This window comes from Urtica dioica, chromosome 5 (assembly GCF_054948205.1).
Source record: "Urtica dioica subsp. dioica isolate 48M chromosome 5, U.dioica_male_clone48M_v1_H2, whole genome shotgun sequence".
NCBI classification, from domain to species: Eukaryota; Viridiplantae; Streptophyta; class Magnoliopsida; order Rosales; family Urticaceae; genus Urtica; species Urtica dioica.
This window is the reverse complement of record NC_142760.1, coordinates 42,319,784-42,343,748: the sequence shown is the minus strand read 5'-3', so window position 1 is coordinate 42,343,748 and position 23,965 is coordinate 42,319,784. Positions and strand designations below refer to the sequence as shown.

Here is a 23,965-nt window from a genome sequence, read left to right as displayed (position 1 = left end):
TGTACACATGTGAATATGTATAAGGGTCGATATACGACTTCTAGTTCTAAACGAAAAACGAAAAATTTCTCGAGATTTTTGATAACCACTTTTGTTGTAAACGTTTCCGCACTTTTAATAATATTGTATTTCGTTTATTATATGTTTAATAAATTTTATATTTACTTTAAGTGTTTTATTTACATTTCATTATTCATAAGTGATATGCTCCCGCTACATGATATTGGTTCCGTCGAGTCGCGGCTTGCGGGCGAGGTGACGACGCTCACGGGTCGTGACAGGTGGTGTGGTGGTTGTCGTGTGGTGGTGGTGGTGGTGTTGGCCGGAGTGGTGGTGGTGGTGTGGATTAAAAAAGAGAAAGAATGAGAGGGATCGGTGGTGTAGTGGTTCGTGGAGACACCGACGGCGGCAGAGCTTCAAACACTCACCGAAGAGTCGGAGGTGAGGTGGCGGAGGTGGTGGCGGAGCTTTTTAGGAGAGAAAAGTCGGAGGTGAGAATTTGGGGATTTTGAAATTTTGTGCGGGAAGAAGAAGGCGAGGCTTTTATAGTCCCAGTTCGACCTAGATTAGAAGCGACTTTAGGAGAGGAAAGTCGTTTCTAATTTTAAGGTAATTCAAAACGATGTCGTTTCGTGTAAAAAATGAAAAATTGGCGGAAATACAAAGCACCAAAAAAATTGGGGGTTTTTAAGCGACAAGTCGCCGCTAATTGGCAGAGAAATTTAGAATCGACTTTTATTGCTTTTAGTCTAAAAATTTGGACTTTTTTAACGTGGACTTCTATTGAAAAAATATCGTTTCTAATTAGAAGTGATTAGTCGATTCTAAAAGTATGGCTCGCTTCTAAAAATACTTTTTGTAGTGATCATGGACAAACAAATTTAACTCATTGCTAAATACAAACATAAAGGAAACGATATAAGTGAAACACTCGTGAATAAAAAAATACAACCGAGTCATCAGACATCAAATGTTTTTTTTTTATACATATACGATTGCTACTCATATATAAAGTGGCTTGTAGTTATTTGATGTGTTTGTAACTTTGTATATCATATCACATGTCATGTCCCAATTGAAGATAAGATTATGTGTAGTTAGGGCTTCAATTGTGCAGGTGATTGATATCTTAATACTGCCCAACTAATTAATTAACAATGATTAGATTATCATCTTTAAACACAAAATGGATTTTCTCTTCTTTATTTTTATTTTATTTTTTGCAAATTAGTATTTTCTAGGTCATTTTTTTCCCTGTTATAACATGATATCTCTTGTACGTTGGTTATTGACTTATAGACTTTATTCAACAAAAATATATGTTAATATTGTCGCATACTCTAATTTCTTTTTAAAGACCTTACAAGGCACAACAATTTCAAATATCTTCAAGAACGACTTGAAAAGTTTTTTTTTTCCCCATGCATGAATCTGCATGACATTCTCGCCGTGTCAAACAGCTAAGGAGGGGAAGAGAAAAAAAGAAGAAAAAAGAACATATATTTCAGGCTCAACTTTTGCTAATCGAATCCCTGATTAAAGTGCTTAACGTACATTAATTAATTTGGCAGCTAGCCCTTTTACTATTTGATATCCCACACGTAAACTGGTTATTATATATATTATATATATATTAAAACCAAAGTCATCATCTACGTGAGACATAGATTTATCCTTGATTGATACAGCACTAACTTTTAAAAGAAATTCGATCTACATAAAACAAAATATTAAACATATATCCTTCTTTAAGAAAAAAAAAAGTTGAAGATAACTACTAGGCTAAATTCCCAACAAATAAAAATAAAAATAAAAAGTTGCAAATAGTGTGATATAAAGTTGGTGTCTAATTCCCATCACAAACTCTTCACCTCAACGTGTTGCAGAAAGGTTTGACTTATACGCATATAAACATCCAAATTTGTTGATGTTTCTTTGTGCACAAATGACCAATTTTTTTTTTTTTATTCTGACTTTCTCATTGGCTTTATGACAGGAATGTTTGATAGTATCAAGCTTTCAGCAAGCAGAAGTGCAGAATTAGGGCCACAAAAATCTAAATACGACGTAAATGTCATAGAATTTGACTTTCTTCATATGATAACTCCATATATATTCTCTTATTATGGTAAATAAATAATTGGACGCTACAATTAATAATTAGGACAAAATGTACTCTTTTTTTTTCGCGCGTGTATGGATTTCTACAATTGTTATTTGTGGTTTTTATATATCAACACACATCAACGAGAAAACTAGAATATTGCTTATCAATTATGATTATATTATTTATCGAATTTGCGGGTGAGTAAATATTTATAAAACTCACTGCATAAATTTCTTGCACGATGGTCTCTCCTGGTCAAATAAATTATTATGCAACATTATATGGATGTAAATTTCAAGTCAGAAATAAGAGTAACTAATTTGTAATAATAATTATTCTTTGTATGACCTTATATATATTTTGGTCCTTTAGAATATAATATGGTTTGACAAGTTGCATGTGGTTGAATGAGATTTTCAAGGCTTTCTATTTTGAGTCTTTGACTCAAAATACATGTCGACGAAAATCAATTATAAGAAGAAGAAAAAAAAGTGTAAAATGAAATAAATAGGACCTATATTGCAATTGCATGACATGTTGCTTACGTAAAACATTTGTAGACTTTGATTTTGAATGGTGCACTAGAGAACAAATTAAATTAAAATAAAATAGATAAAATAAAACATAAACCATGTGTCATGAGTTAACTTTTCTTGAAAGTCGTAGATTACATATATTATGCACGCACACAGTTTTTTTATATGTTATTTTGTTAACATATATAACATATATATTAAACAGTTTGCCTTTCTATAATAAATATTTTTAAAAAGAAAATGTACCATGCGAGCAGTCTATCCATATGAATTGAAATGTCTTATTAATTTGTCAAATTGTCCTTTTCTTGGAAACCATGAAAGTCAAGACTCAATACTCAACGTGGCTTATTTTTGTTTTCTGATCAATATTATCTTTTGTTAATAAAAGTACTATTAGTTAGCTTTTTTAACTTAAGAATATGCATTATAATTGTAGCATGTAGATATGGAAACGAGAATATTGAGCCAAGACTCTTATAGAAAATTGGAGCATGGTCATTGTTGCAAAATAAGAACTAGATTTATTTCTAATAGTAACTTCAGGCTATGCGACATAACTATATGATCGTACAAAAACAAATTTATGGCTGTGTTATCATGAATGACGTGTCATGATATTGGGACCAATAATTGCACCATAACTAAAAGATTGATTGTTGCCTTGGCAACCAGAATTCATATAACAGCTTGAATTCGGATTTTTTTTTAGTGCTTTGCTAAGGAAAAAGGAAATGAACCCTCTTTTTATTAGCTTACTTAAAGTATGTTTGGCCAAAAATAGTCTTCTAAGGGCTGACCAGCGTTGGATTATTTTCTATAAATTAGTGCAAAATATGGTGTGGAAGATAGTATAACACCAAATTTGATGTGAAAGAAACACATTAATTCGGTGTTAAACTTATTCTAATTATTATACTATCCCACAAATTTTTAAAAAATTAAATGTGATCCTAATTTAATTATTTAATAAAAAATAAATCACATATCATTAACAAAAACAGCTATATATTACTTGAACTACATAATATTTAAGGTTCCATATGAAACCGAGGGGTTGATATGAAAGCAAGAGAAAATCATATTTAAGTATACGATATCATATATTTTATGTGTTCAAATAGAGTAATGATTTGCAAGTGAAAATACGATTTGATGTGATGAATACTAGATTTTTAGTGTAAACTTAACAGCACAATAGAGTATTGATTAGAGCTGGTCTAAAATTTAGTGATGGTCTCTAGAAAACTATATATTTAGACTAATTTTCAGAATATATACGTATGTGCTCGTGAATTTTGTGAAGTTATAGGTAGATTAACCATATCTTAATTTTGAAAATTTACGAACGCTTGATCCTTTTATCTAATGTCTATCAATTTATAAACGGAATCTTGAGTGTCCAGCCAAGATTATAATTTTTGTTTGTAAATGGTGAAAAAAAACACGTGCAAAGCAAAACCCGTGATTATTAAATCAATTTTGGGACATGATATAATTTCAAATGTGCGACCACAAATTTGTTGTTGAAATGACATGAATATGTGTTGGTGATGGTATTTTGCATACGAATTGCCGATTTTAGCATATTGAATAAGGTCATCTAAGTCGTATACTTGATCGACTCCGTCTCAAATTTTACGAAACTTGGGAAAGATGGTCACATGTGCCAAGTTTTTTAAGTGAAGGAACTTTCGTAAAGAAATAAGGACCAAGTTATGAATGATCAAGTATTATTGACTCGTCAAAAAGGTTTCGGTCTATGCATTTAGTGATGTCGATAATAGTTCTGGCACTAGAACGCCTAATCCAAACCCACTTGATCAATGTCGAGGATTTCTCAAGTAGCCAACGCGCCAAATCTAAACCCATTTGATCAATATTTGGATTCTTCGAGCGCCCAACTCGTGCCTCATGTTCATAATGTTTGGGGCAATGCAATTTGGATGAACACTAAAAAAATTGATCACGCCTAGACTTATATTAAAAGATATATTTTTATAATATATATGGACTATTTGTGTTCTATGCCTCTATGGATTTGGTTATGGTGATAATGTTAACTAATAACACTAAGTAAATAAGCTAGTTTATATAATCTACTCCAATTATATTCGGATTGTGATGGGGATTAATATAACAAAAGTTTAATTCCAAGAGGAAAAGAGTGGGAAAGAAGGGATCGGAAATTCTTGGTAATAAATATAAAGTGGAAGTGTTAAAAAAAAGGTTCGAGTATTTAATTGCTAAAACCGTGTGGGCCAACACCCATGTTACAGCAAGTGAGATCCTTGATTACATATATGAATGGTCTTCCTTTAATCAATTGGAAATAATAAATAAAACTCCAATGACAAAATGGTCCTTGCATAGGAATCCACTTAAAATATCATACTTTACATATTAAAAAAAAAAAAAAAACCATTATCTATATAGTAGCTTTAATGGGTCTTATTTACATTTTGTTTAAACACATGTGATGCACATTAATATTTGTATTAGACAGATTTAACATATATATTTCATCACAAGTTCGCAGTTAATATACGCGCGTCTCTTATAGAAAAATTAAATAATAATTTATATTGTTCTGGCTAGGGGCGGCCATTCGGGTTGCGTGTCGTGTTCATGCCGTGTCTTATTCGTTTTCATGTATTTTTTGACAGACTCAGACTCGACCCATTTATTAATCGTGTCTAGGAGCAAAACTCAAAACCGACCCACTATTTTTTTGCCAAACCCAGACCCAACCCACCCATTTATTAATCGTGTCTTAATGGATCACGTAACCCACGAACCCACTTAGATCCACGGACCCATTTAGACTACTAAACCCATTTGAACACGCAAATCGGTTTATGCCCTTAGACATGTTTACTTCAAAGTATTGAAATTCTCTAAATCAAATTAAATAACAAATTAGTTAGAATAAGTAATTAATAAAAATACTCCATATAATCAACTAAGCCATCAGCATAATACTTTTAATACAAAAGAGAAGTTCAAACACAATCCATTTGAGTCATTATGGGTCTTGATCGTGTTTACACATTAACAACCCATTTAATATTCGTGTTTAATTGGGTCCCAATGGGTTGTCGTGTTAGTGTCGTGTTCACCCGTTATTTAATCGTGTTAATCATGTTCGACACGGATGGACCCAGATCCATTTAAGGTCGACCCAAACCTATTTACACCGTATCGTAACCGTGCCGTGTCTCGTGTACGGTCCCAAATTGCCACCCCTAGTTCTGGCATATCATTCGTGTACCACTATTAAATGAGACTATCTTAATCTATTTATGGTATTTTGCATGTTCGTCAAATGATATCACAATTACACTACATTAGACCAGTACCCAAATATACATTTTAGCTAGAGTGCAAATTTGTAGTTAATGAAGTAATAATCATATGCCATTTTCCGTAAAGTTCAAAACTTTAGCGACACACGTCAAAATTTGTGACTCGTTTCGTCTAAAATAAGGCAATAAAATTTGTGAATGATAAACATGCATAGTTAACTTGATCAATAAATTAACATGTGGTGAATTATAGACGATGTATTATATATATGTATATATTAATATATATTAGATCATCACATACGTAAGTGAGGTAATAACTCTATGTCACGTCCGACCAATATTTGGTTTGTTACTTTGTTATATGTGAAACCGTGTCTAAGCGTTCAAATGTTTTAATGGTTAAGCAAAATAGATCTTTATATATTGCCAGTGAGTCCCAAGTACCAACCAAGGCTGGCATAGCTTTTGTCAACTAGTAAATTGGACTATCACCATTCACAAGTCAAAGCAACTTCTACAGTCAAACGTGAATCGTCATATCTAAAAATACGTTTACATGAAATGACAAAAGTACCCTGATAGCTGAACTAAATGACATTTTCATCGTTACAATCTTGTACATATGATTATGAGCGTCTGTTAAATCTAAATAAAAAATTAATAAAAAAAATATGACAAAAACCCTTATAAAAAATACAAAGCAAAAAGCCTTGGAGAGGCTGAGGAAAAAACTAGTGTTGTTCATATAACCCGCCAACTCAAACAACTTGAATATTCAAATTAAACCACAATTTTTATTGAATCGTCTCATTAAAACTCCAAGAAATTTGAGTCTTAACCAACCCGCAAATGTTTCGGGTTGGTTTGGTTTTTGATATGAAATTGGATTGAATCAAATCAATCCGATGACAATAATTCCTTAATTATTTTTAAAATTGAAAATATTTTATATCTACAATTATTAAAAGAAAGTATCATTTTATTAATAATATTACAAGAAATTTTGAAAAAATACTTATTATTATAATAATTAATTGCGAATACGTGAATAATTGATCATTAAAAGTATTGGTAATTTAATTTTAATATGTAAAATTTCTAAGATAAGCAAATTTTTTATTTTATTTGACATAGAGTGTTAGATATGATAAACGCACATGATTTCATTCGAGTTATAAAATCATGTGTCGAGAAAAATAATCCGAAAAAACCAATCCAAACCAACCCAATTATTTTTTGTTTGGTTTAGTTTTATCTTTCGATCGGGTTGATAGCGATTCGGATTGACAATACACGAAAAAAAAACCGACTAACCCAACCCGATTACACCCTTAGAAAAAAACTTTGTATTTGAGGCTTGATTTTGCTTGAGACTTTTTCTGGAGGAGGAGAACCGGCGAAAAATTATGAGAGAAATGATATTATTTAAATGAGATTAATTTTATATTAAGCGTATATTTAACGTTATTTTTGTCTATTTACAAAACGAAGAACCGTATTCCAAAATGTATGACGTTTTGTTTCTTTGTTTACATCGTATATAATTAATTTTTTTCCTCTAAAGACTAACTTTGTAACGTTTTTTTCAAACAAATAAATTTAGCGCTTATAAATATGTTTATCACCCAAATAATAGAAAGAAAAAATGTATGGTTGAATGTTTTTTATGGTTATGTTACAGATCAAGTAACCTAATTATTTTATGGGACAATTAAGTCAATAGTTCAATAGCTCATTTAAAAAAAATAGTCCAAATATTTTATTAAGAAAATAGCCCACCAAACCGAAATAAATTAATTAATTGGTTAGGTTTTTTAATTTATTTTGGAAAATAGTCTTTCAGACCAAAATAAATTAATTAACTTGGTTATGTTAATTAATTTATTTCGATCTAGTGAACTGTTTTCCTAATAAAATGAAACTTGGGCTAAATCTTTAAAAAAATGATAAAAAAAAATTGACTAATTGTAACAAAAACTTGTTATTTTATTTTCATTCAGTCAAATTCCTAAAAAAAAAATCATTCAATAATGATTAATTGTTAACTAAAATTTCACTATGAGATAAAGAAGTTTTTTCTATATGGATATACCACTTACACCGCAACCTCATACAAGGAAATTGGAAGAGTAAAGATATATTATTTACCGGTGGCATGAAAAAGATTATCAATAGGTTGTGTATGTGAATTAGAAGAGTAAATATGTATAAGAAGGTTATCTTGCATTTAAATTATTTTAAGGAGTAATTAAGTCAGTAGTCCAATAATTCACATTTTTTTAAAAAAAATAGTTAAAGTTTCATTTTATTAAAAAAATAGTCAATTAGGTGGAAGTAATTAGATAAATTTAATTTAATTCAAAAAATAGTCAATCCGGTCGAAGTAAATTAATTAACCTAAACATTTAATTTAATTAACTTCGGTCTGTTGACTAATTTCTTAATAAAATAAAATTTGGACAAATTTTTTTAAAAAAAAAGTAAAAAAAATTAGCTAATTGCAATAAATACTCATTATTTTAATAGAACTTAGTGATGGAAATAAAAGTGAAAGTAAGAAAATATATATTGTTTTTATTCACGATGATTATTGTTTATTGGGTTGAGGAGGTTATTTTGGTCTTAAAACACTAAGACAAAAGATAGAGAATTAGAGATAAACAACACGAATGAGAATCTCTTGTGTCGGTTATACAAATGTAATATTCGGAAGTAATGGGGTCTTTTGTGAAAGAGAGCATATATATACGTGGAAGGTGGTTTCGGTTTGGATTATTTTAACTCTCTGGTCAGATATTCAAGCAAGTGACTTTAGGATTGTCATTTCTTTGAAGTATCTAAAAAAAAAGTAAGAAAGAACTATGAAAGCTTAGAAGAAGAGAGTCTCTCCAGAAACATCTTTCATCACAAAGCAGGTATGTATTGTTGTCACCAAAATTATGTAAATTAATTAACTTCAAACTAATTTTGATGTTGGGTATGGACCAACTTCCCATTTATTGATGCTAAAAGTTATGATCTTTGATGTGAAGTGGAAAAAGGTTGGTCTTGTTTATCATGAAATGAAATAATTGTGCTTTTAGGGAATCGTCCGAGAAAATAAACATTAGTTGTGTTGATTGGATCAGCTTATTTTTTTCAGCTTCATTCTTTGTTCATTTGTTAAAAGATCTTCATCTTGAGAGAGCTCAGAAATAGTTAGTCCAATTCTCTCTCTCTCTCTCTCTCTCATGTAGTTGTTTGTAAAGTTAAATGCTTTAGGAGTGCTTAGCTTAAAAGGAATAGGCTTTTGGTGATGAATATTTGTGGGCACTTTTTTACTTCTTTTTATATGTTGAGATCAGACATTTTTTTGGTGATTTTTCAGTCTCTGAAATTCTTTTGGGTATGCCTTCATGGTGGGTTTTTTTTTTTTTTTTTTTTTTTTTTTTTTTTTTTTTTTTTTGTAGACAGAAATTAGTAACCCAAAGCCCTAAATCTTCTCCTCAACTCTAAAGACTTTCTTAGCATATATACTTCATTTGATACATACATACATACATATATAGTTGTCCTACTCAATCTTTTAGTGTAACCACCCAAGTTTTAGATTTTTCAGCAATGAAATTAAATGGTATCTTATCTTATTCTTCACAGGAAATTATATTCCTTTAATTTTTTTTTCCTGGGTGTGATTCGGTGGCTGGCTGGTTGGTGTTGACTTTTTGACCAAGTCATACTCAAATGAATTTTCTGGTTTTTAATATGTTTTCATTCATAGGCAACCATAATTTCTTTTTTAAGCTTTCCTAGCACTTTCAGGGCTTTTATTATTTCACAATAAAGGAAGATAATTATGAGAAGTTTTGATGAACAATGATTGGATTCAAAATAAAGACCCCTTCTTATCATTTCTTTCCTGTTTTCTGTTTTTGCGTGTACAATTGAAGGAATTGATTAGTGTTGGTTGTTATCAACTGTCAAGTATTGTTTTTTTCTTTGAAAATCATATTTTTGGATTTGAAGTTATTGAAATGAGAGTTGGGTGTTGAGTTGTCACAATCTGACCTCAGTAATGACCTCATCTTTTTGAAACAACTGATTTTTTTTTTTTTTTTGTTTTTTTTTTTTTTTACTTCATTCATTAGTAGTTGCTTGGATTAAAGACCCCTCCTTTATATCTCCCTTTCAAGCCTGCAAAAAAAAAAAAAAAAAAAAAAAAAAATTCCCTCAAGATTTGGGAATCTTTTCACTGAATTAGATATGGCTTCTTGCAACAAAAATATCCCAAAACAGAACTCTTAGCCTTGTTTCAAGCTTCAACATAACTCTTTTCTAGTTCGCTCTCTAACGAATCGAACGCCCGTTATTCACTTCCTTGTTCCGTTTTCCTTTGCAGCGTTTTTCGACAAACAATCGGAACAAGATCATTTCAGGCTGTATCGGTAGCAATAGAGCCATAGACTCGTAACCCCCTTTTTTTTTTCTAGTTCTTGACATGAAGGAATCACAAAGTTATCGGTTCTACGAATCGACTCCGGTGGAAGACCCGTCGTCCTATTACTGGGCCGAAATCAACGACCCGAACGAACTCGTCGTAGCCTCTTCCAAAAAAGACGATATTGCCACCCGGGAAGAAGAATCCCGTCTCTCGACCGCCAAAGCCTTCGAGCTCTTTTGCACCCTCGAATCCTCTTCGGGTACGACGAGCACTTATAACCCTCCTCAGAACTCGTCCTCCTCCGTGAGCTTCTCCCCCGGCGGAAGCCCCTCGTCGCAGCCCGAGACACAGTCGAGCCTCGCCGTCGACGATTCGGCGGACGACTTGCAGCACAAGATAAAGGAGCTCGAGACCGCCATGCTCGGGACCGATGACTTGAGGCACAAGCCGTCGAACGAGGGCCCGCCGATCTCGTCGTCGTTCGAGGAAGAGGAGGCTTGGAGGCAGACGATGGAGACGGTCGCGTGGGGAGACCTCAGGGGATCGCTCTGCGCCTGCGCGCGGGCGATCGACCGCGGTGACGTCCTCAGAGCCGAGTGGCTGATCTCCGAGCTTCGCCAGATGGTCTCGGTCTCGGGGGACCCGCTTCAGCGCCTCGGCGCCTACGTGGTCGAGGGCCTCGTCGCCAGGCTGGCGCGCTCGGGGAGCTCGATATACAGAGCCTTGCGGTGCAAGGAACCCGCGGGCCCGGACCTACTCTCGTACATGCACCTATTGTACGAGATATGCCCGTACTTCAAGTTCGGCTACATGTCGGCCAACGGAGCGATCGCCGAGGCTCTCCGAGACGAGCCGTGCGTCCACGTCATCGATTTCCAGATAGTCCAAGGCTCGCAGTGGATGATCCTTTTGCGGGCCCTAGCGACGAGGCCCGGCGGGCCTCCGAGGGTGAGGATAAATAATTGAACCGGTTAATTTTAGGTTAACAAAAAAGGGAAATTGACAGCAATAATACCAATTTCTTGTCACTTACCAAAAATCACATAAAATCCAAATATTGACACATTTAGTGACCAAATGTGTCACGAAATAAGCCAGTTATGTACTACATATGTCAATATTTGAGTTTTTGGTGATTTTTGGTAAGTGTCAAGCCAATGGTATTATTGCTATCAATTTCCCTAAAAAAAAAAAATCCAAAATATTTTTTTTTAACCGAGAATGTTTTTTTTAGGTGAGGATCACGGGCGTTGACGACTCGGCCTCGGCCCACGCGAGGGGCGGCGGGCTCGAAGCCGTCGGGCTGAGGCTCGCCAAGGTGGCGGAGGCGTGTGGGATTCCGTTCGAGTTCCGGGCCGTGGGGCCCGCCATGGCTGACGTGGAGGCTTCGGATCTCGAGGTCCGGCCCGGGGAGGCGATCGCGGTTAACTTCGCCATGGCTCTGCACCACGTACCGGACGAGAGCGTCGGAGGCTTCAACCACAGGTAATAGCGATGAATTTTTTTAGTTAGTTTCGGTTAACCTAATACTCACAAAAAAATTCTGTAAATACCCAAATTTTAGTGGCTATTTATCTATAATTAATAAAAAGTTGGCTATTTAGTAATTCACAGTGTCTTAGTACTTAGAAATTTGCTTACTTTAGTAAGATTGTTTGGTTGATTAAAGATTCTCTTGTTCAGCTAATTTACAAGCAAACTTTTCTGCCAAAAATCAATTGAAGTTAGGTGTAAATTTTCATTTGTTTATTTTATAATATATATTAACAAAAACTAACTACAATCTTGTGTTTTTAAATATAGTTTAAACATATATATATTTCTGCATAATTTCGGTTAAAAAAAACAATCTTGAGTAAAATATTTATAATAAAAAAAACTTAGGTAACTAGCCAATTAATACGTTTAGAATTGTTAAATAGTCAACGTTTCGTAAATCTTATGTAATTAGCCATAAAAATGACGTGACATTCATGATTTGCCCTTCCATTGAAATAAAATGACGTGTTATTTACGTCAATTTACGCGTGTAAATACATGGACGTGACTATTTACCTAAGATTTACAAAACGTTGGCTATATAGCCAGTGACAGAGCCAGGATTTCAATCAAGGGGGGGCAAATTTGAGAAATATTTTTAGGAGGGGAATTATTGAAAAAAAACTTACGAATTTGGGTCAAAAACATAATTATTAGTAAAATTTAGGGGTAAAATTATAAAAAAAAGTATAAAAATTTAGGGTTAAAAAAATAATTTTCAAAAATTGAGGGGGGGCATTGGCCCACCCTGGTCCCCACCTAGATTCGTCACTGTATATAGCAATGTGAAACTGTAAAGATCCTATTTTTAACCGTTTTCTTCATCTCGGGACCAACAGAGACCGGCTCTTGAGGCTGGCGAAGAGCCTATCCCCGAAAGTGGTGACCCTGGTCGAGCAAGAGGCGAACACGAACACGGCTCCGTTCTACCCTCGATTCGTCGAGACGATGGACCATTACATGGCCGTATTCGAGTCCATCGACGTGGCTCTCCCGCGGGACCACAAGGAGCGCATCAGCATCGAGCAGCACTGCCTGGCCCGGGACGTCGTGAACCTCATCGCCTGCGAGGGACCCGAGAGGGTCGAGAGGCACGAGCCCCACGGAAAATGGCGGGCCCGCCTCGCCATGGCCGGGTTCAGGCCGTGCCCTCTCAGCCCGCTCGTCAACGCCACAATCCACGCCTTGCTCGCCGAGTACAACCACAAGTTCGGGCTCCAAGAGAGCGACGGGGCTTTGTATCTCGGCTGGGCCGATAAGCCTCTCGTTGTCGCTTCGGCTTGGAGGTGAACACACATTCAAAAAAAAAAAAAAAAAAAAAAAAAAAAAAGAAGACTGTTGTTTAGTTGTTACTTGGTTGTCAAGGTAAGTCTTAGAGTGTTATGGAGTAATTTTTTTTTTTTTTTAGTTGTACCTTTTTTTGTCAAGACATTTTGCTAGATAATCAACGAGCCAAAAGCTTTATAGCTCTTGTGTCCCATACTTTTTTTTTTGGCAGCTGATACTTGTGTAATGTAACTCGTACTTGTTTATTTATTACTTGGGAGTCAAGTTAAGTCTTAGAGTGTTATCAATGGTTCTTCTAATGAGGTTTTTTTTTTTTTTTACTTGTACTAAGACATTCTGCTAGGTAATTTATGAGCCAAAAGCTTTAGCTCTTTGTGTCCCATACTTTTTTTTTTTGCAGCTTATACTTCTGTAATGTAACTCATACTTGGGTGTTAAGTTAAGTCTAGTGTTATCAGTCTAATGAGGGGTTTTTTATTTTTTATTTTTAGTCAAGACATTTTGCTAGATAATTGTTGAGCCAAAAGCTTTAGCTCATTTGTCCCATACTTTTTTTTTGCAGTTTATACTTGTGTAATGTAACTCATACTTGTTTGGTTTACTTTACTTGTGTCCTTGACTTTTTTTGCAGCTGATAAATCTCAATGTGTTCATTACTGTTATTTAATGAAGTGGATCAGTGCATAATGCATTTATCATATTCTATTAAGTGCAAGGGTTTTTCGCCGGCCTTTTTTTTTCCCGGTTGGATATAACGAAAACCAACGAATATTTTTATTTTTCCCTGAATTTTTTTCAGAGTTTCCATGGAATATATTACCAAAGAAAAAAAAAATGAAAATCGACTTTATAAAATTTTCATCGACGTTCCCATCAGGTAGTTAATTTGGGGGCAATTATCGTAAAATAGAACCATCGGAAAATCATCAGAAACCACCATTAAAAACTCTACTTTGTACTTCAAAAAAAAAAAAAGGCAAGAACTTTCAGCTGAAAACTATGACAAAACAAGGAAGAACAGCTTTGGGATTACACACAATAGTATTATTATTCCCCGAACAGTCCGATTCCTTACTCGCCGTCGAATTCCCGGCAATAATTCTGCAAACTATCACAGCCCTCTCTGCGCTGATCCTCTTTGCCACGCTGTCGCTCGAGCCATCATCGCCGCCGCTGCACGAGCTCAGCGCGATGAGCTCGGCCCCGAAGTTGGAGCGGAGAATCTTGCAGACCCCGCAGGAATATTCCTTGCAGAGTGCCGAGGCCCGCCACCTGGACCGGCGGGCCCGGCACGAGATCGCGGTGCCGTAGAAGCGCAGGACCTCGTTCCCGTCCACGGCGCCCCTCGGGTTGGGACCCACGAGGGTCTTCACGGTCTCTCGGTACATCTCGAACCGCTCGAGGCTCTGCGCCGAGTTCCTCACTTTCATAACGCTCTTGATCGTCCGCTTCTCCGGCGAGTTCGTGTTCGTCCACGCTCTTCGGAAGATCATCTCCACGATTTTCCGGGACGGGTTTTCTTTCTCTACCTCTGCAAGAGTTCCAACGTGTGTAATGTAAGCACATTAGTTGTGAAAATTTTGGAAAAAAAATATATACAATGTGGAAATTGATTTCGTAGCGATTTTCTTAAACTAATAGTAAGAATAGCGTGTCTAAATTTTTTATCGCGAAAATAACGTTTTTCAACTTATAAAATATATATTTTATTTACAAAATTTGTATATCGTGGGCTTTATTTAACTTTGTTTACCGTTTACAATTTTTTTTTTATTTTTTTTATAAAGAAAACAATTATTTACAATTTTAAAGAAATACTATTCTCAAAAGATTCAATACACTCGCTATTTTGAAAACATTATAGTTTTAAAATACTATACATACTTTTAAAAATATTCAATAAGAATAATAATAATAATAATAATAAAATTATACCTGGTTTTATTTTTTAGTAGTTAACTTAGTGCTATTAGGCTTATTTAGAGTACATTTTTAGCATTTCAGTCATTCATAAAAAAATAAAAAAAAAATAAAATAAAATAAATTGTATACTATAAGTAAAAAAAATTAGTAGTTATACTATATAATCTGTTAGTAGTATAATTTTTTTTTTTTTATTTAAAGGAAAACTGGACTTTAATTAAATAGGAATCAGACCAATGTCTAATAAATACTCATTAAGCGGAGAAAATGCATTGGTGATGAGAAAGTGATTTTGTTAGTAAACTAAACTAATCTTATAATTATAATATTTCTAAAAGTACTCATTAAACAGCCTTTTAGCCATATACTAACAAATTATGCTATAAACTAACTGGTATATAAGTTAAAGTAGTTAAATTAGTGTAAGCAGAGAGATTGGCTATCGGATTACGCTAATATTGTCGATTGTATTTCCGGTCCTAGCCATAAATAGAAAGACTAAGCAAGTAACCGAACTAACCGTAAAGCCAGGTTTGGTTGTGATTCTGCCGGAAAATGAGCTCGCGAATCGGGGTTGATATCGGATGGACGGTTTTTCTGTCGAAGAAGGTCTCTTCTGAGCTCAAGCTTTTTTTGTTGCAGTTGTTAAATCTTTCTGGTATACAAATCACATCAGAGAGTCTAGTTCCACACTTGACATTTTCTTTCAAGTAAAGCCACATCCCACTCATTTCTCTTCTTTTCTTTTTGAGCTCTAAAAGCACTGATGTGTGTTCTCTCTCTCTCTCTCTCTCTCTCTACCTCTGAATCAGTTTCCAACAAAAGAGATGTTAATGATTGGAAGAAAATCTGTAAAGAGTGTGTCCATATATGGATGGTGTGTTTTGCTCTCTGTTCTCTTCTGTTGCTTTGTCTCTAGTTTTGTATTGACATGTATCACAGGTTTCATTATATTTATTTTTATTTTTTTTATTTAAGATTATTTTATTTGTGACAGTATGTTGATTGTTTGTACCTTCGTGAAAATCACGTTTGCATTATGTGGGGTAAGCTTTCAACTTTCACATATAGATAATCATATAACAAAAAAAAAATGAAAACAAAAGTCTAAGAAATTGTTTTTCTCAAAACTAGTATTGTTTTATGACTGCGTTATGGCGAAACTAGCCACTGATGAATTTTATGACAAGTTTCGTCATAGAAAATTATTTGGAAAAACAAAATTCTAAGAAATTGTTTTTCTCAAAACTAGTATTGTTTTATGACTGCGTTATGGCGAAACTAGCCATAAACTGATGAATTTTATGACAAGTTTCGTCATAAAAATATTGGTTTTGAAAGCGAAGAAAATTATTTGGAAAAATTATTTATTCTATGTCCATTTTCCAGTAATCAATTCCAAAGTATTAAGACAAAAAAAATCAACACTAAACTGATTTAACACTTCTTAACTGATTTGATAACATGATATAAGAGAAACCAAAAGTGACAGATGAACTCTGTTTTGCGACAGTTAAACACTTTTTCAATATAAAGAAACCCAGAAATGAGGTTATGAGATAAAGTTTGTAATTAGAGAAAAAGAAAAAAAAAAAGTTCAACTTTGAACGGTCTACATAAGATTAAGCTCCGGTGGAGATGCTAGACAAAACGTGGCAGAACAGAATACAATATAATATTAAACGGAGTTTATAAGGAAAAGAAAATGAAGCGAATGCAATAAATGTTTTTTGGATTCAACAGGTCTATTTTTATAGCATCCATGGGCTACCATATTCAAATACAAAAAGCTCCAAAAGCGCGCAGACAGACTGCCCTGCAAAAGAACAAAGCCACAATCTTCAAGAAACTTACCAGTTTTGTATTACTATACAAGGCAATTAATACAATCAAGGACAGTTCAAAAAATTTCCTGAATTCAGTTGTCTCATTTTGTACCAGCAACATTAGTAGAGTATAATAATCATATTTCTTACTCAAGAAAAGCTTTGGGAGTTTTTTTTTTTTTTTGTCAAAAGCACTCGAGTTACATTACATTATCTCGGGTTAAAATTACAAATATCCGTACAGACCGATTCATATTTGTACAATGTATTTCCAAAGAGGCTAATGTTTGCAACAAACACATAGTTCAAGAGAAAGAATTTTCAGCTTTGAGATCAATCACAGCATTTTTTTTCTTCTTCTTCTTCTTCCCTACTTCCAACATTTTTCCTGTACCGTCCCACCGGAACAGAAAATGAAAAATAAATAAATAAAACATTTTATATATTTATATATAATTATATTATTTCCGTCCCTGAGTTTTACACCTAAGAAGATTTACGGACCCATCATAATCCTACCCATATTCGGAGGATACGGATACGAAGACGGGTTTCCTCCGCCGCCGCGACCGTCTGCGATATTTTCTCGGGACCCGTACGGATTGTTCATCATCCCGTAAAACCCCGGCGGGACCTGATTTTGGTGGTGAATCATGTTCATGTTCATATTCATGTTCATGTTCATGTTCATGTTCATGTTCATATTCATGTTCATGTTCATGTTCGTGTTCATGTTCATCCCGTGGTGGTCGGGCCGGCGATCGTTGTTGGGCCTGTGATCGGAGGCAGAGTTGCTGATTCCGACGCCGAGGTCGAGGCTGATCGTGTCGGCGGGGACGGAGGCGGGCTCTTCGGGCCTCATGTGCCTCGGCGGGCCCGCCATCTCGTGGCTGGTGTTCCTTGCTGTCGGAACGTCGTGGTTGTGTTTTCCCTCGTAAGTCGTTATCACGGCTTTCGGGTCGTGCGAGGCTCGCTCCACGTGTTTGCGTACGGGACACCCGTTGTTCGTGCACTTGTAATAGCTCCTGCAAATTATTATTCTCATTTATAATTTCATTTGATAAAAAACAAAAACAAAAAATCATTTGACGAAATGGCTCGGATTTCTTCAGGGACAGACCCGGAAACAATGTATTTTTTAAACTTGATTGTAACCCATAACCTCATCTAGAGGGGTTCGGGTGCTAGACAAGTCTCTCTTGTTCATAAATCAAACTCAAGGGGGCCAAATGTTAGAAATTAAAATTTACAAGGGACTGAAACAAAATAAATAAAACCCAAGGGAATTTGACGAAATGGCTCCTGCAAATTATTATTATCATTTAGAGTTTCATTTGATCAGGAAAGAACAAAAAAAAAAAACGATTTCATTTGACGAAATGGCTCGGATTGCTTCAGGGACAGACCCAGAAACCATATTTTTTTTTTATACTTGATTGTAACCCATAATCTTTATCTAGAGGGGTTTGGGTGCTAGACAAGTCCCTCTTGTTCATAAATCAAACTTAAGGGGGGCAAATGTTAGAAATTAAAATTTACAAGGGACTGAAACAAAATAATAAAAAAATTTGGGTTTTAGTTCGTTTACCTTGGGTTGGGATTCCCTCTCACCACTTTCTGGCCGTATTTTCGCCAGCGATAACCATCGTCCAATATATCGACCTCGCTCAGGGTTTGAACCACGACACGTGGCTCCCTGATGGGCTTGACCACCGGGGTGATATCGATACCTCCCATTTCCATTTTCCTGCACAAAAACAAGTTTCCATATTTTGTTCGTTAAGCTTAAATATACCACCACTTATGGGGGAAAAATCTTATAATTGACAACCATACCTCCGTTTTGTAAATGGATCATCTTCGTCCATCTCATCGTTGATCCGATTTGCTTCGGCACCATCATCGCTGTTTGCAATAGGGGACATGTCTGGTGTGCCGTTCGGGTCATTGGGATTAGATGTTTGCCCATATATATTGGGAGATTTATCTGAACCAGAAAAAAAAAAAAAAAAAAAAAAAAAAAAAAAAAAGCACGTTACTGATCCAATCGAATACAAACTGCAAGGATAAACGACTGACATACTAAGAGAATATATTATTCCTTCTTACCATCACGCCCAGCTATGCACAAGTATTTGTCGGATCTTTCATCCTGGACTGGGATGATAGTTCCCGTGTTGTATCTCCGACTGGGCTGAGGTTTCGGATGATCGTGTGTGCCTTTATAGATGATCTCCGTAATCTGTCCGTCATGAGAGCGCTCGAACAGCTTTTTCACTTCACAGTTGGGATGTGTACACTTGTAATAGCTACGCGGAAATTCGCTTCCCTTAACATGCTTTTGCCCGTACTTTCTCCAGTTGTACCCGTCGTCGGAGGATATGACCGAAGGTCCGCTCACTTTCTGATCAAACGGTGCCGATTGGGGATTGGGATTGCCTCTCTGGCTCAGTTCCTCAGAGTCCCCATCGGCGGCGGGGCCGCTATTTCCAGAAGCGGCAACACTCACCGGTGCCGATAGACTCAGTTCGTTCGAGGACTCGCTTTTAACTGAGGGATTCGATGCAAAAGGCTGTGATGACTGGCCATGGACTTGTGAAGACATGTGATAATTGTTTGGATCTGCAATTGCCTTCAATAAATGAAAAACATCAGGCAACAAAACAACGATTTTAATGAGAAACAGCTGATCAACACAGTAAAATTTCAGGTGAACTCGGAGAGATTTGAAGATTTGAGTAGGCACATGATAATCAAGCTCACTGACTATACACACAAAAATAAAAAAAAAATAAAAAAAAAAGTACAGTATGGAAATTACCATATCATACCATATTTGGAAATTATGGTATTTAAACACTGTCAAATTCTACATCTATTCTACTAACTAAAACATCAAGGTATTCAAACACTGTCTCATTAGGAAATTACCATATTTGGTGAACCGTGAGGCTTAAACTCGAAGGAGCTCGAAGTCATCATACCAGATGTACTGATATTTGAGCAAACTGTGGTTGCCGAATACATAGCAGAGCCAACAGAGCTCTGCACCATTTGATTAAAAAAGGTTCCGGTAGTTGGGGATGGTTCTGCCTGCAAAAAAGCACACACAAAAAAAATCTAAGAAATCCCAAACTTTGGGTCTCTCTCCAGAGAAAGTATAGCAAAACAAACAATAGACTTCTAAATGCTAAAAGTAGTATAAATTTTAGTCTAACATGACAAAGAGGAACATGTGCTTTACAAAACTCCTATTTACGGATCAATCACTAAAAAAATAACCCTAGGAGACCAGAGAACTTGCAGATATATGCGTAATTTTAAGGACCTGGAGTGTGGTTTAACGAGAGCTAAAAATTATGCGTCTCAAACGACCATTGGCGTTTTTAAAATACCACGTACTGAAAGACAAACTACAAGAAACTCTATGAAAGGTCAATTTCTATATTGAATTTTATAATAATGTCAGCCTTCCATTCGATCTACGTTTCAGCACATTTCGATAAAAAAAAACAAGTTGCACTATCTCATGCTGATGTATTTATTCTTATTCCACTTACATAAAAAATAAAAAAATAAAAAATAAAAAAGTTTCACCGTACACCCACTCACACCTCAAAAAAGGATAAACGGAAGGACCGAGCACCACCAACGAAAGAAACGATTCATTATGTGAAAAAACAACACAGGCGATAATCAAAAGTAGGGGAGAAAATGCAGAGTTCTACTAGAAAGAGCATATTCTAATGCAATTCGATGGAACACTCTATACGGTATATAAAAAGGACACAGTACTACAAACAATAATCTAAATCTAATATCAAGCATCAGAATCTTGATGTCCCATCATGAACATTATGCAATAGCCCATCATCACAGATCAAATAAAAAAAAGCTAAGTAACGATCTTTTCTAGACACTCGAAATTAATAATAGCAATACATATTCTCAATTATTATTATTATTATTATTATTATTATTATTATTATTATTTTGCAAGATCAAAGAGAATCTTGATAGTAAGCTCACTAATTATCAATCAAGATTTCAACATCATTCACCAAAAACGATAGTATTCTCCACTACTTCGTCACAATTCACAAACCAAACAGAAAATTCACAGATCATATAGAAGAAACAAATCGAATTCTATATATAATCACTGAGAAAGTGCAAAGAGAATATTGGTTTCAAAATAAAGTTAAGCTTTTCCTTTTTCTTTTTCTCAGCTAGGCCATGTTCAGACTTCAAAATTCAAAAAAGCTACAACACAACTCAGCACTTCCTTTAGCTGAATCCACTTCTATTGTCAACCAAACAGAATTTTCTCGCACTTAAATTACGTGACCTAATTAACGAAAAACGAAATTAAATTTATTCCTACTCCTTCTATAAACCGAGCAACCAAAACACAACCTAACATTTCCAAAACGCATTAAATTTTCTTCCCATTTCCTCGGCTACCAAACAAAAACCGACGAAAATTGAAACGAAAACTCCGATCCGAACCCTCGGAAACTACCAAACCAGTTTTGTTACCTTCATATTTGAGAGCATGACAGGCGATTCCAAAAACGATGACGGACTGAGTCCCGGAGGAATCGTGAGGCAAGCGGACCTCGAGATCGGAAGCTTCGCCGGAGATAAGAGCTTGTACTTTGCTCCACCGGAGCCTGACGGAGGTTCCTGAAACTCCGCCGTGCACGGATCCATTCCGTCGGAGCTCCGTCGCTCGGAGTTCTCGATCGCCGCCATTAAACCTTCAGAGAGAGAGTCAAAAGAGCGAGTGGAGTTTTGTAGAAAAAGAAGAAGAAAAATGAAAGGGAAAAACAGTCATTCGAGAGAAGAAAAAGAAAGAAAAAACGAGTCTCTGAATTAGAGAAAAAAAATTAAAGGATTTATGAAGAGGAAAATGAAGGGGAAGGGTAAAATTGTCATTTGAGTTAATCCTCTCTCTTTTTTTCACTCTCTCTGAACTCTCTGATTTGTAGAAAAATTTGACTTGAGCAGCTATTTTTTTTAAGTAAAAAAAAACATGAAATAGGGAAGAAGAAAAAAAATATTGCCCTTCAAAAAAAATATTGTTGGGTCATTGTTATATTAATGCCCTTCAAAAAAAATTAAAACGTTTCCCATGTAATATAGTGTGTGATGGTTAAACTTCAAAGCAACAATAGTCTATATTTTGTCCAAAGTTTTTATAATAATAATTATAATTTTTAGAAAAGTGTATATATATATATATATTGTTGGTTTTTTGTACTCTTGTGAGTCTACAGAGCCAAAAGCCAAGCCGCAAAGGCAGTGATTGAATTATGGTGGTCATCATAATGGTGGTGAATTGTGGACATTTAACCTTATTTTATTGGATAAAGAACATAAAAAGTAATGTTTTGCTTAATTAAAGAAATGAAAAATTATGAGGATATTGGAATTTTGTATGAAAACAACATCATTTCGAATCTTTGCTGTCTCAACTCTATCATCTGTAATTTATTTTCGTTTTTCCATTTTGTGGGCATATATCAACATATTCTTGTTAGGAGATTTTTAGTTGAATAAAATTTATTTAGGAAAAAAGTTTAATGCGTGGCACCGAAATCGGATGCTAAGATTAGAATAAAGTGAACCCAAATTACAATAGGATGTGCAGTACGAAATTAATAGTATAATTACTTTGATTTATTTTTATCGTTTCTTAATCGGTTGAATTTGTAACTGAAATTGTCATTTAATATACATCAAACAATAAAATTCAAATTATAACTCGAAAAATTTGTACAGCCAGAATTAACAACCAAAAAAAAAAAAAAAAATTCACACATTTTGAGCTATTTTTAATATGTTTAAAAATCAATTAACCTCCACTGAAAGTTAACTGAAGTTTACATTTTCACTACCTCTAAATATAAGGGGACAAATAAATTGTGGTCATTTGTTGGAGATTTTTTAGTGTCCTTCCTTATATTGTTTGTCAATAGTTTATTTATAGAATAGTAACACATTATCTACAACTTCTAGTTATTGTTGCTATACTCTTTCTATTTTTGTTGTTAAACTATTACGTTTAGCAACCTTTTAACTAATATGGTTATATTGACAACATTATAACTTTGTGTAAACTTATATCTAGTAAATTTACGTTCTTATAGCTCAAGATCATCAAGTAAAGTTGTTGGGGTTAACGGTCGAGTTCCAAGTTTGAATCATAGAGAAAAAAGAAAAAGATAACAACTTATCATATGGATCAATTAATATTTGAAAAAAGTTTGATACATATCAATTTAGGTTGCAACTAACTTTGGACTGTCATTGATTGTATTTCAATTAACCACACAATAATGTGAAAAGTATTAAATTAATTCAAAATATTGAAGCCCCCGATTCAATGTTTCTCTTTCTAATATGTTTTTATTTTTATTTTTATTTTTGTCTTTTTGGTAGGTCCACAAATTATTTCATCTATATTAACATCATGACAAGTGAGGTTTCCACGTCTATGTTCATTGATAGTGGTACAAACAACACAAATGCTAAAACAATTAACACAATGAAATTTATAATGATAAATAATAATTAAACACAGACCTTATCCTTGAAATATAATATGTCATATTAACTTGAGACTTTATGCTTACACAAACTGAAATATCTTAGAGGAAACCTGATATCACTATGACTTTGGGTTATAATATATATATATATATATATAATAAATAGAAGTAAAACCAAGTTAATTGGTACCCCCATGAATTACAAAATTCGAGCTACTCATAATAATGCCCATAAATATTAGGCATTAGACGACAAAAATTAAAAATTCCTAGAGCAGAGATTCCAGAAGCTATTGTCAGTCATTATGTTATTTTCCAACCATCAACGTGAATAATGTTGAGACTTGTGACTGAAATAATACACAAATATAGGACCACTACTATATTCAGAAACATTATACATAGCTCTATATACATACAAAAACATACACACACACACACACACACACACACACACACACATAT

General features: G+C 34.6%; 3 protein-coding genes across 3 annotated transcripts; 1 reads left to right on the top strand and 2 right to left on the bottom strand.

The window, feature by feature from the left end:
• The first annotated feature begins 8,633 nt into the window (after positions 1-8,633).
• Positions 8,634-13,496, top strand: LOC149398689 (scarecrow-like protein 21). The gene is made up of 4 exons (XM_089615097.1): positions 8,634-8,866; positions 10,330-11,319; positions 11,606-11,856; positions 12,750-13,496. The coding sequence occupies exons 2-4, from the start codon at positions 10,429-10,431 to the stop codon at positions 13,198-13,200; spliced, it is 1,593 nt and encodes a 530-aa protein (XP_089471223.1). The 5' UTR covers positions 8,634-8,866; positions 10,330-10,428; the 3' UTR covers positions 13,201-13,496.
• A 672-nt stretch (positions 13,497-14,168) lies between these two features.
• On the bottom strand, positions 14,169-15,902 carry LOC149398688 (uncharacterized). Its single transcript, XM_089615819.1, has 2 exons — positions 15,641-15,902; positions 14,169-14,728 (listed from the first exon to the last, which is right to left on the bottom strand). Exons 1-2 carry the CDS (start codon positions 15,849-15,851, stop codon positions 14,184-14,186), a joined length of 756 nt encoding a protein of 251 aa, XP_089471945.1. The 5' UTR covers positions 15,852-15,902; the 3' UTR covers positions 14,169-14,183.
• Positions 15,903-17,320: 1,418 nt separating this feature from the next.
• Positions 17,321-22,052, bottom strand: WRKY20 (WRKY family transcription factor family protein). Its single transcript, XM_089614704.1, has 6 exons — positions 21,486-22,052; positions 19,878-20,039; positions 19,056-19,578; positions 18,783-18,933; positions 18,535-18,693; positions 17,321-17,971 (listed from the first exon to the last, which is right to left on the bottom strand). Exons 1-6 carry the CDS (start codon positions 21,699-21,701, stop codon positions 17,443-17,445), a joined length of 1,740 nt encoding a protein of 579 aa, XP_089470830.1. The 5' UTR covers positions 21,702-22,052; the 3' UTR covers positions 17,321-17,442.
• Between the last annotated feature and the right edge of the window lie 1,913 nt (positions 22,053-23,965).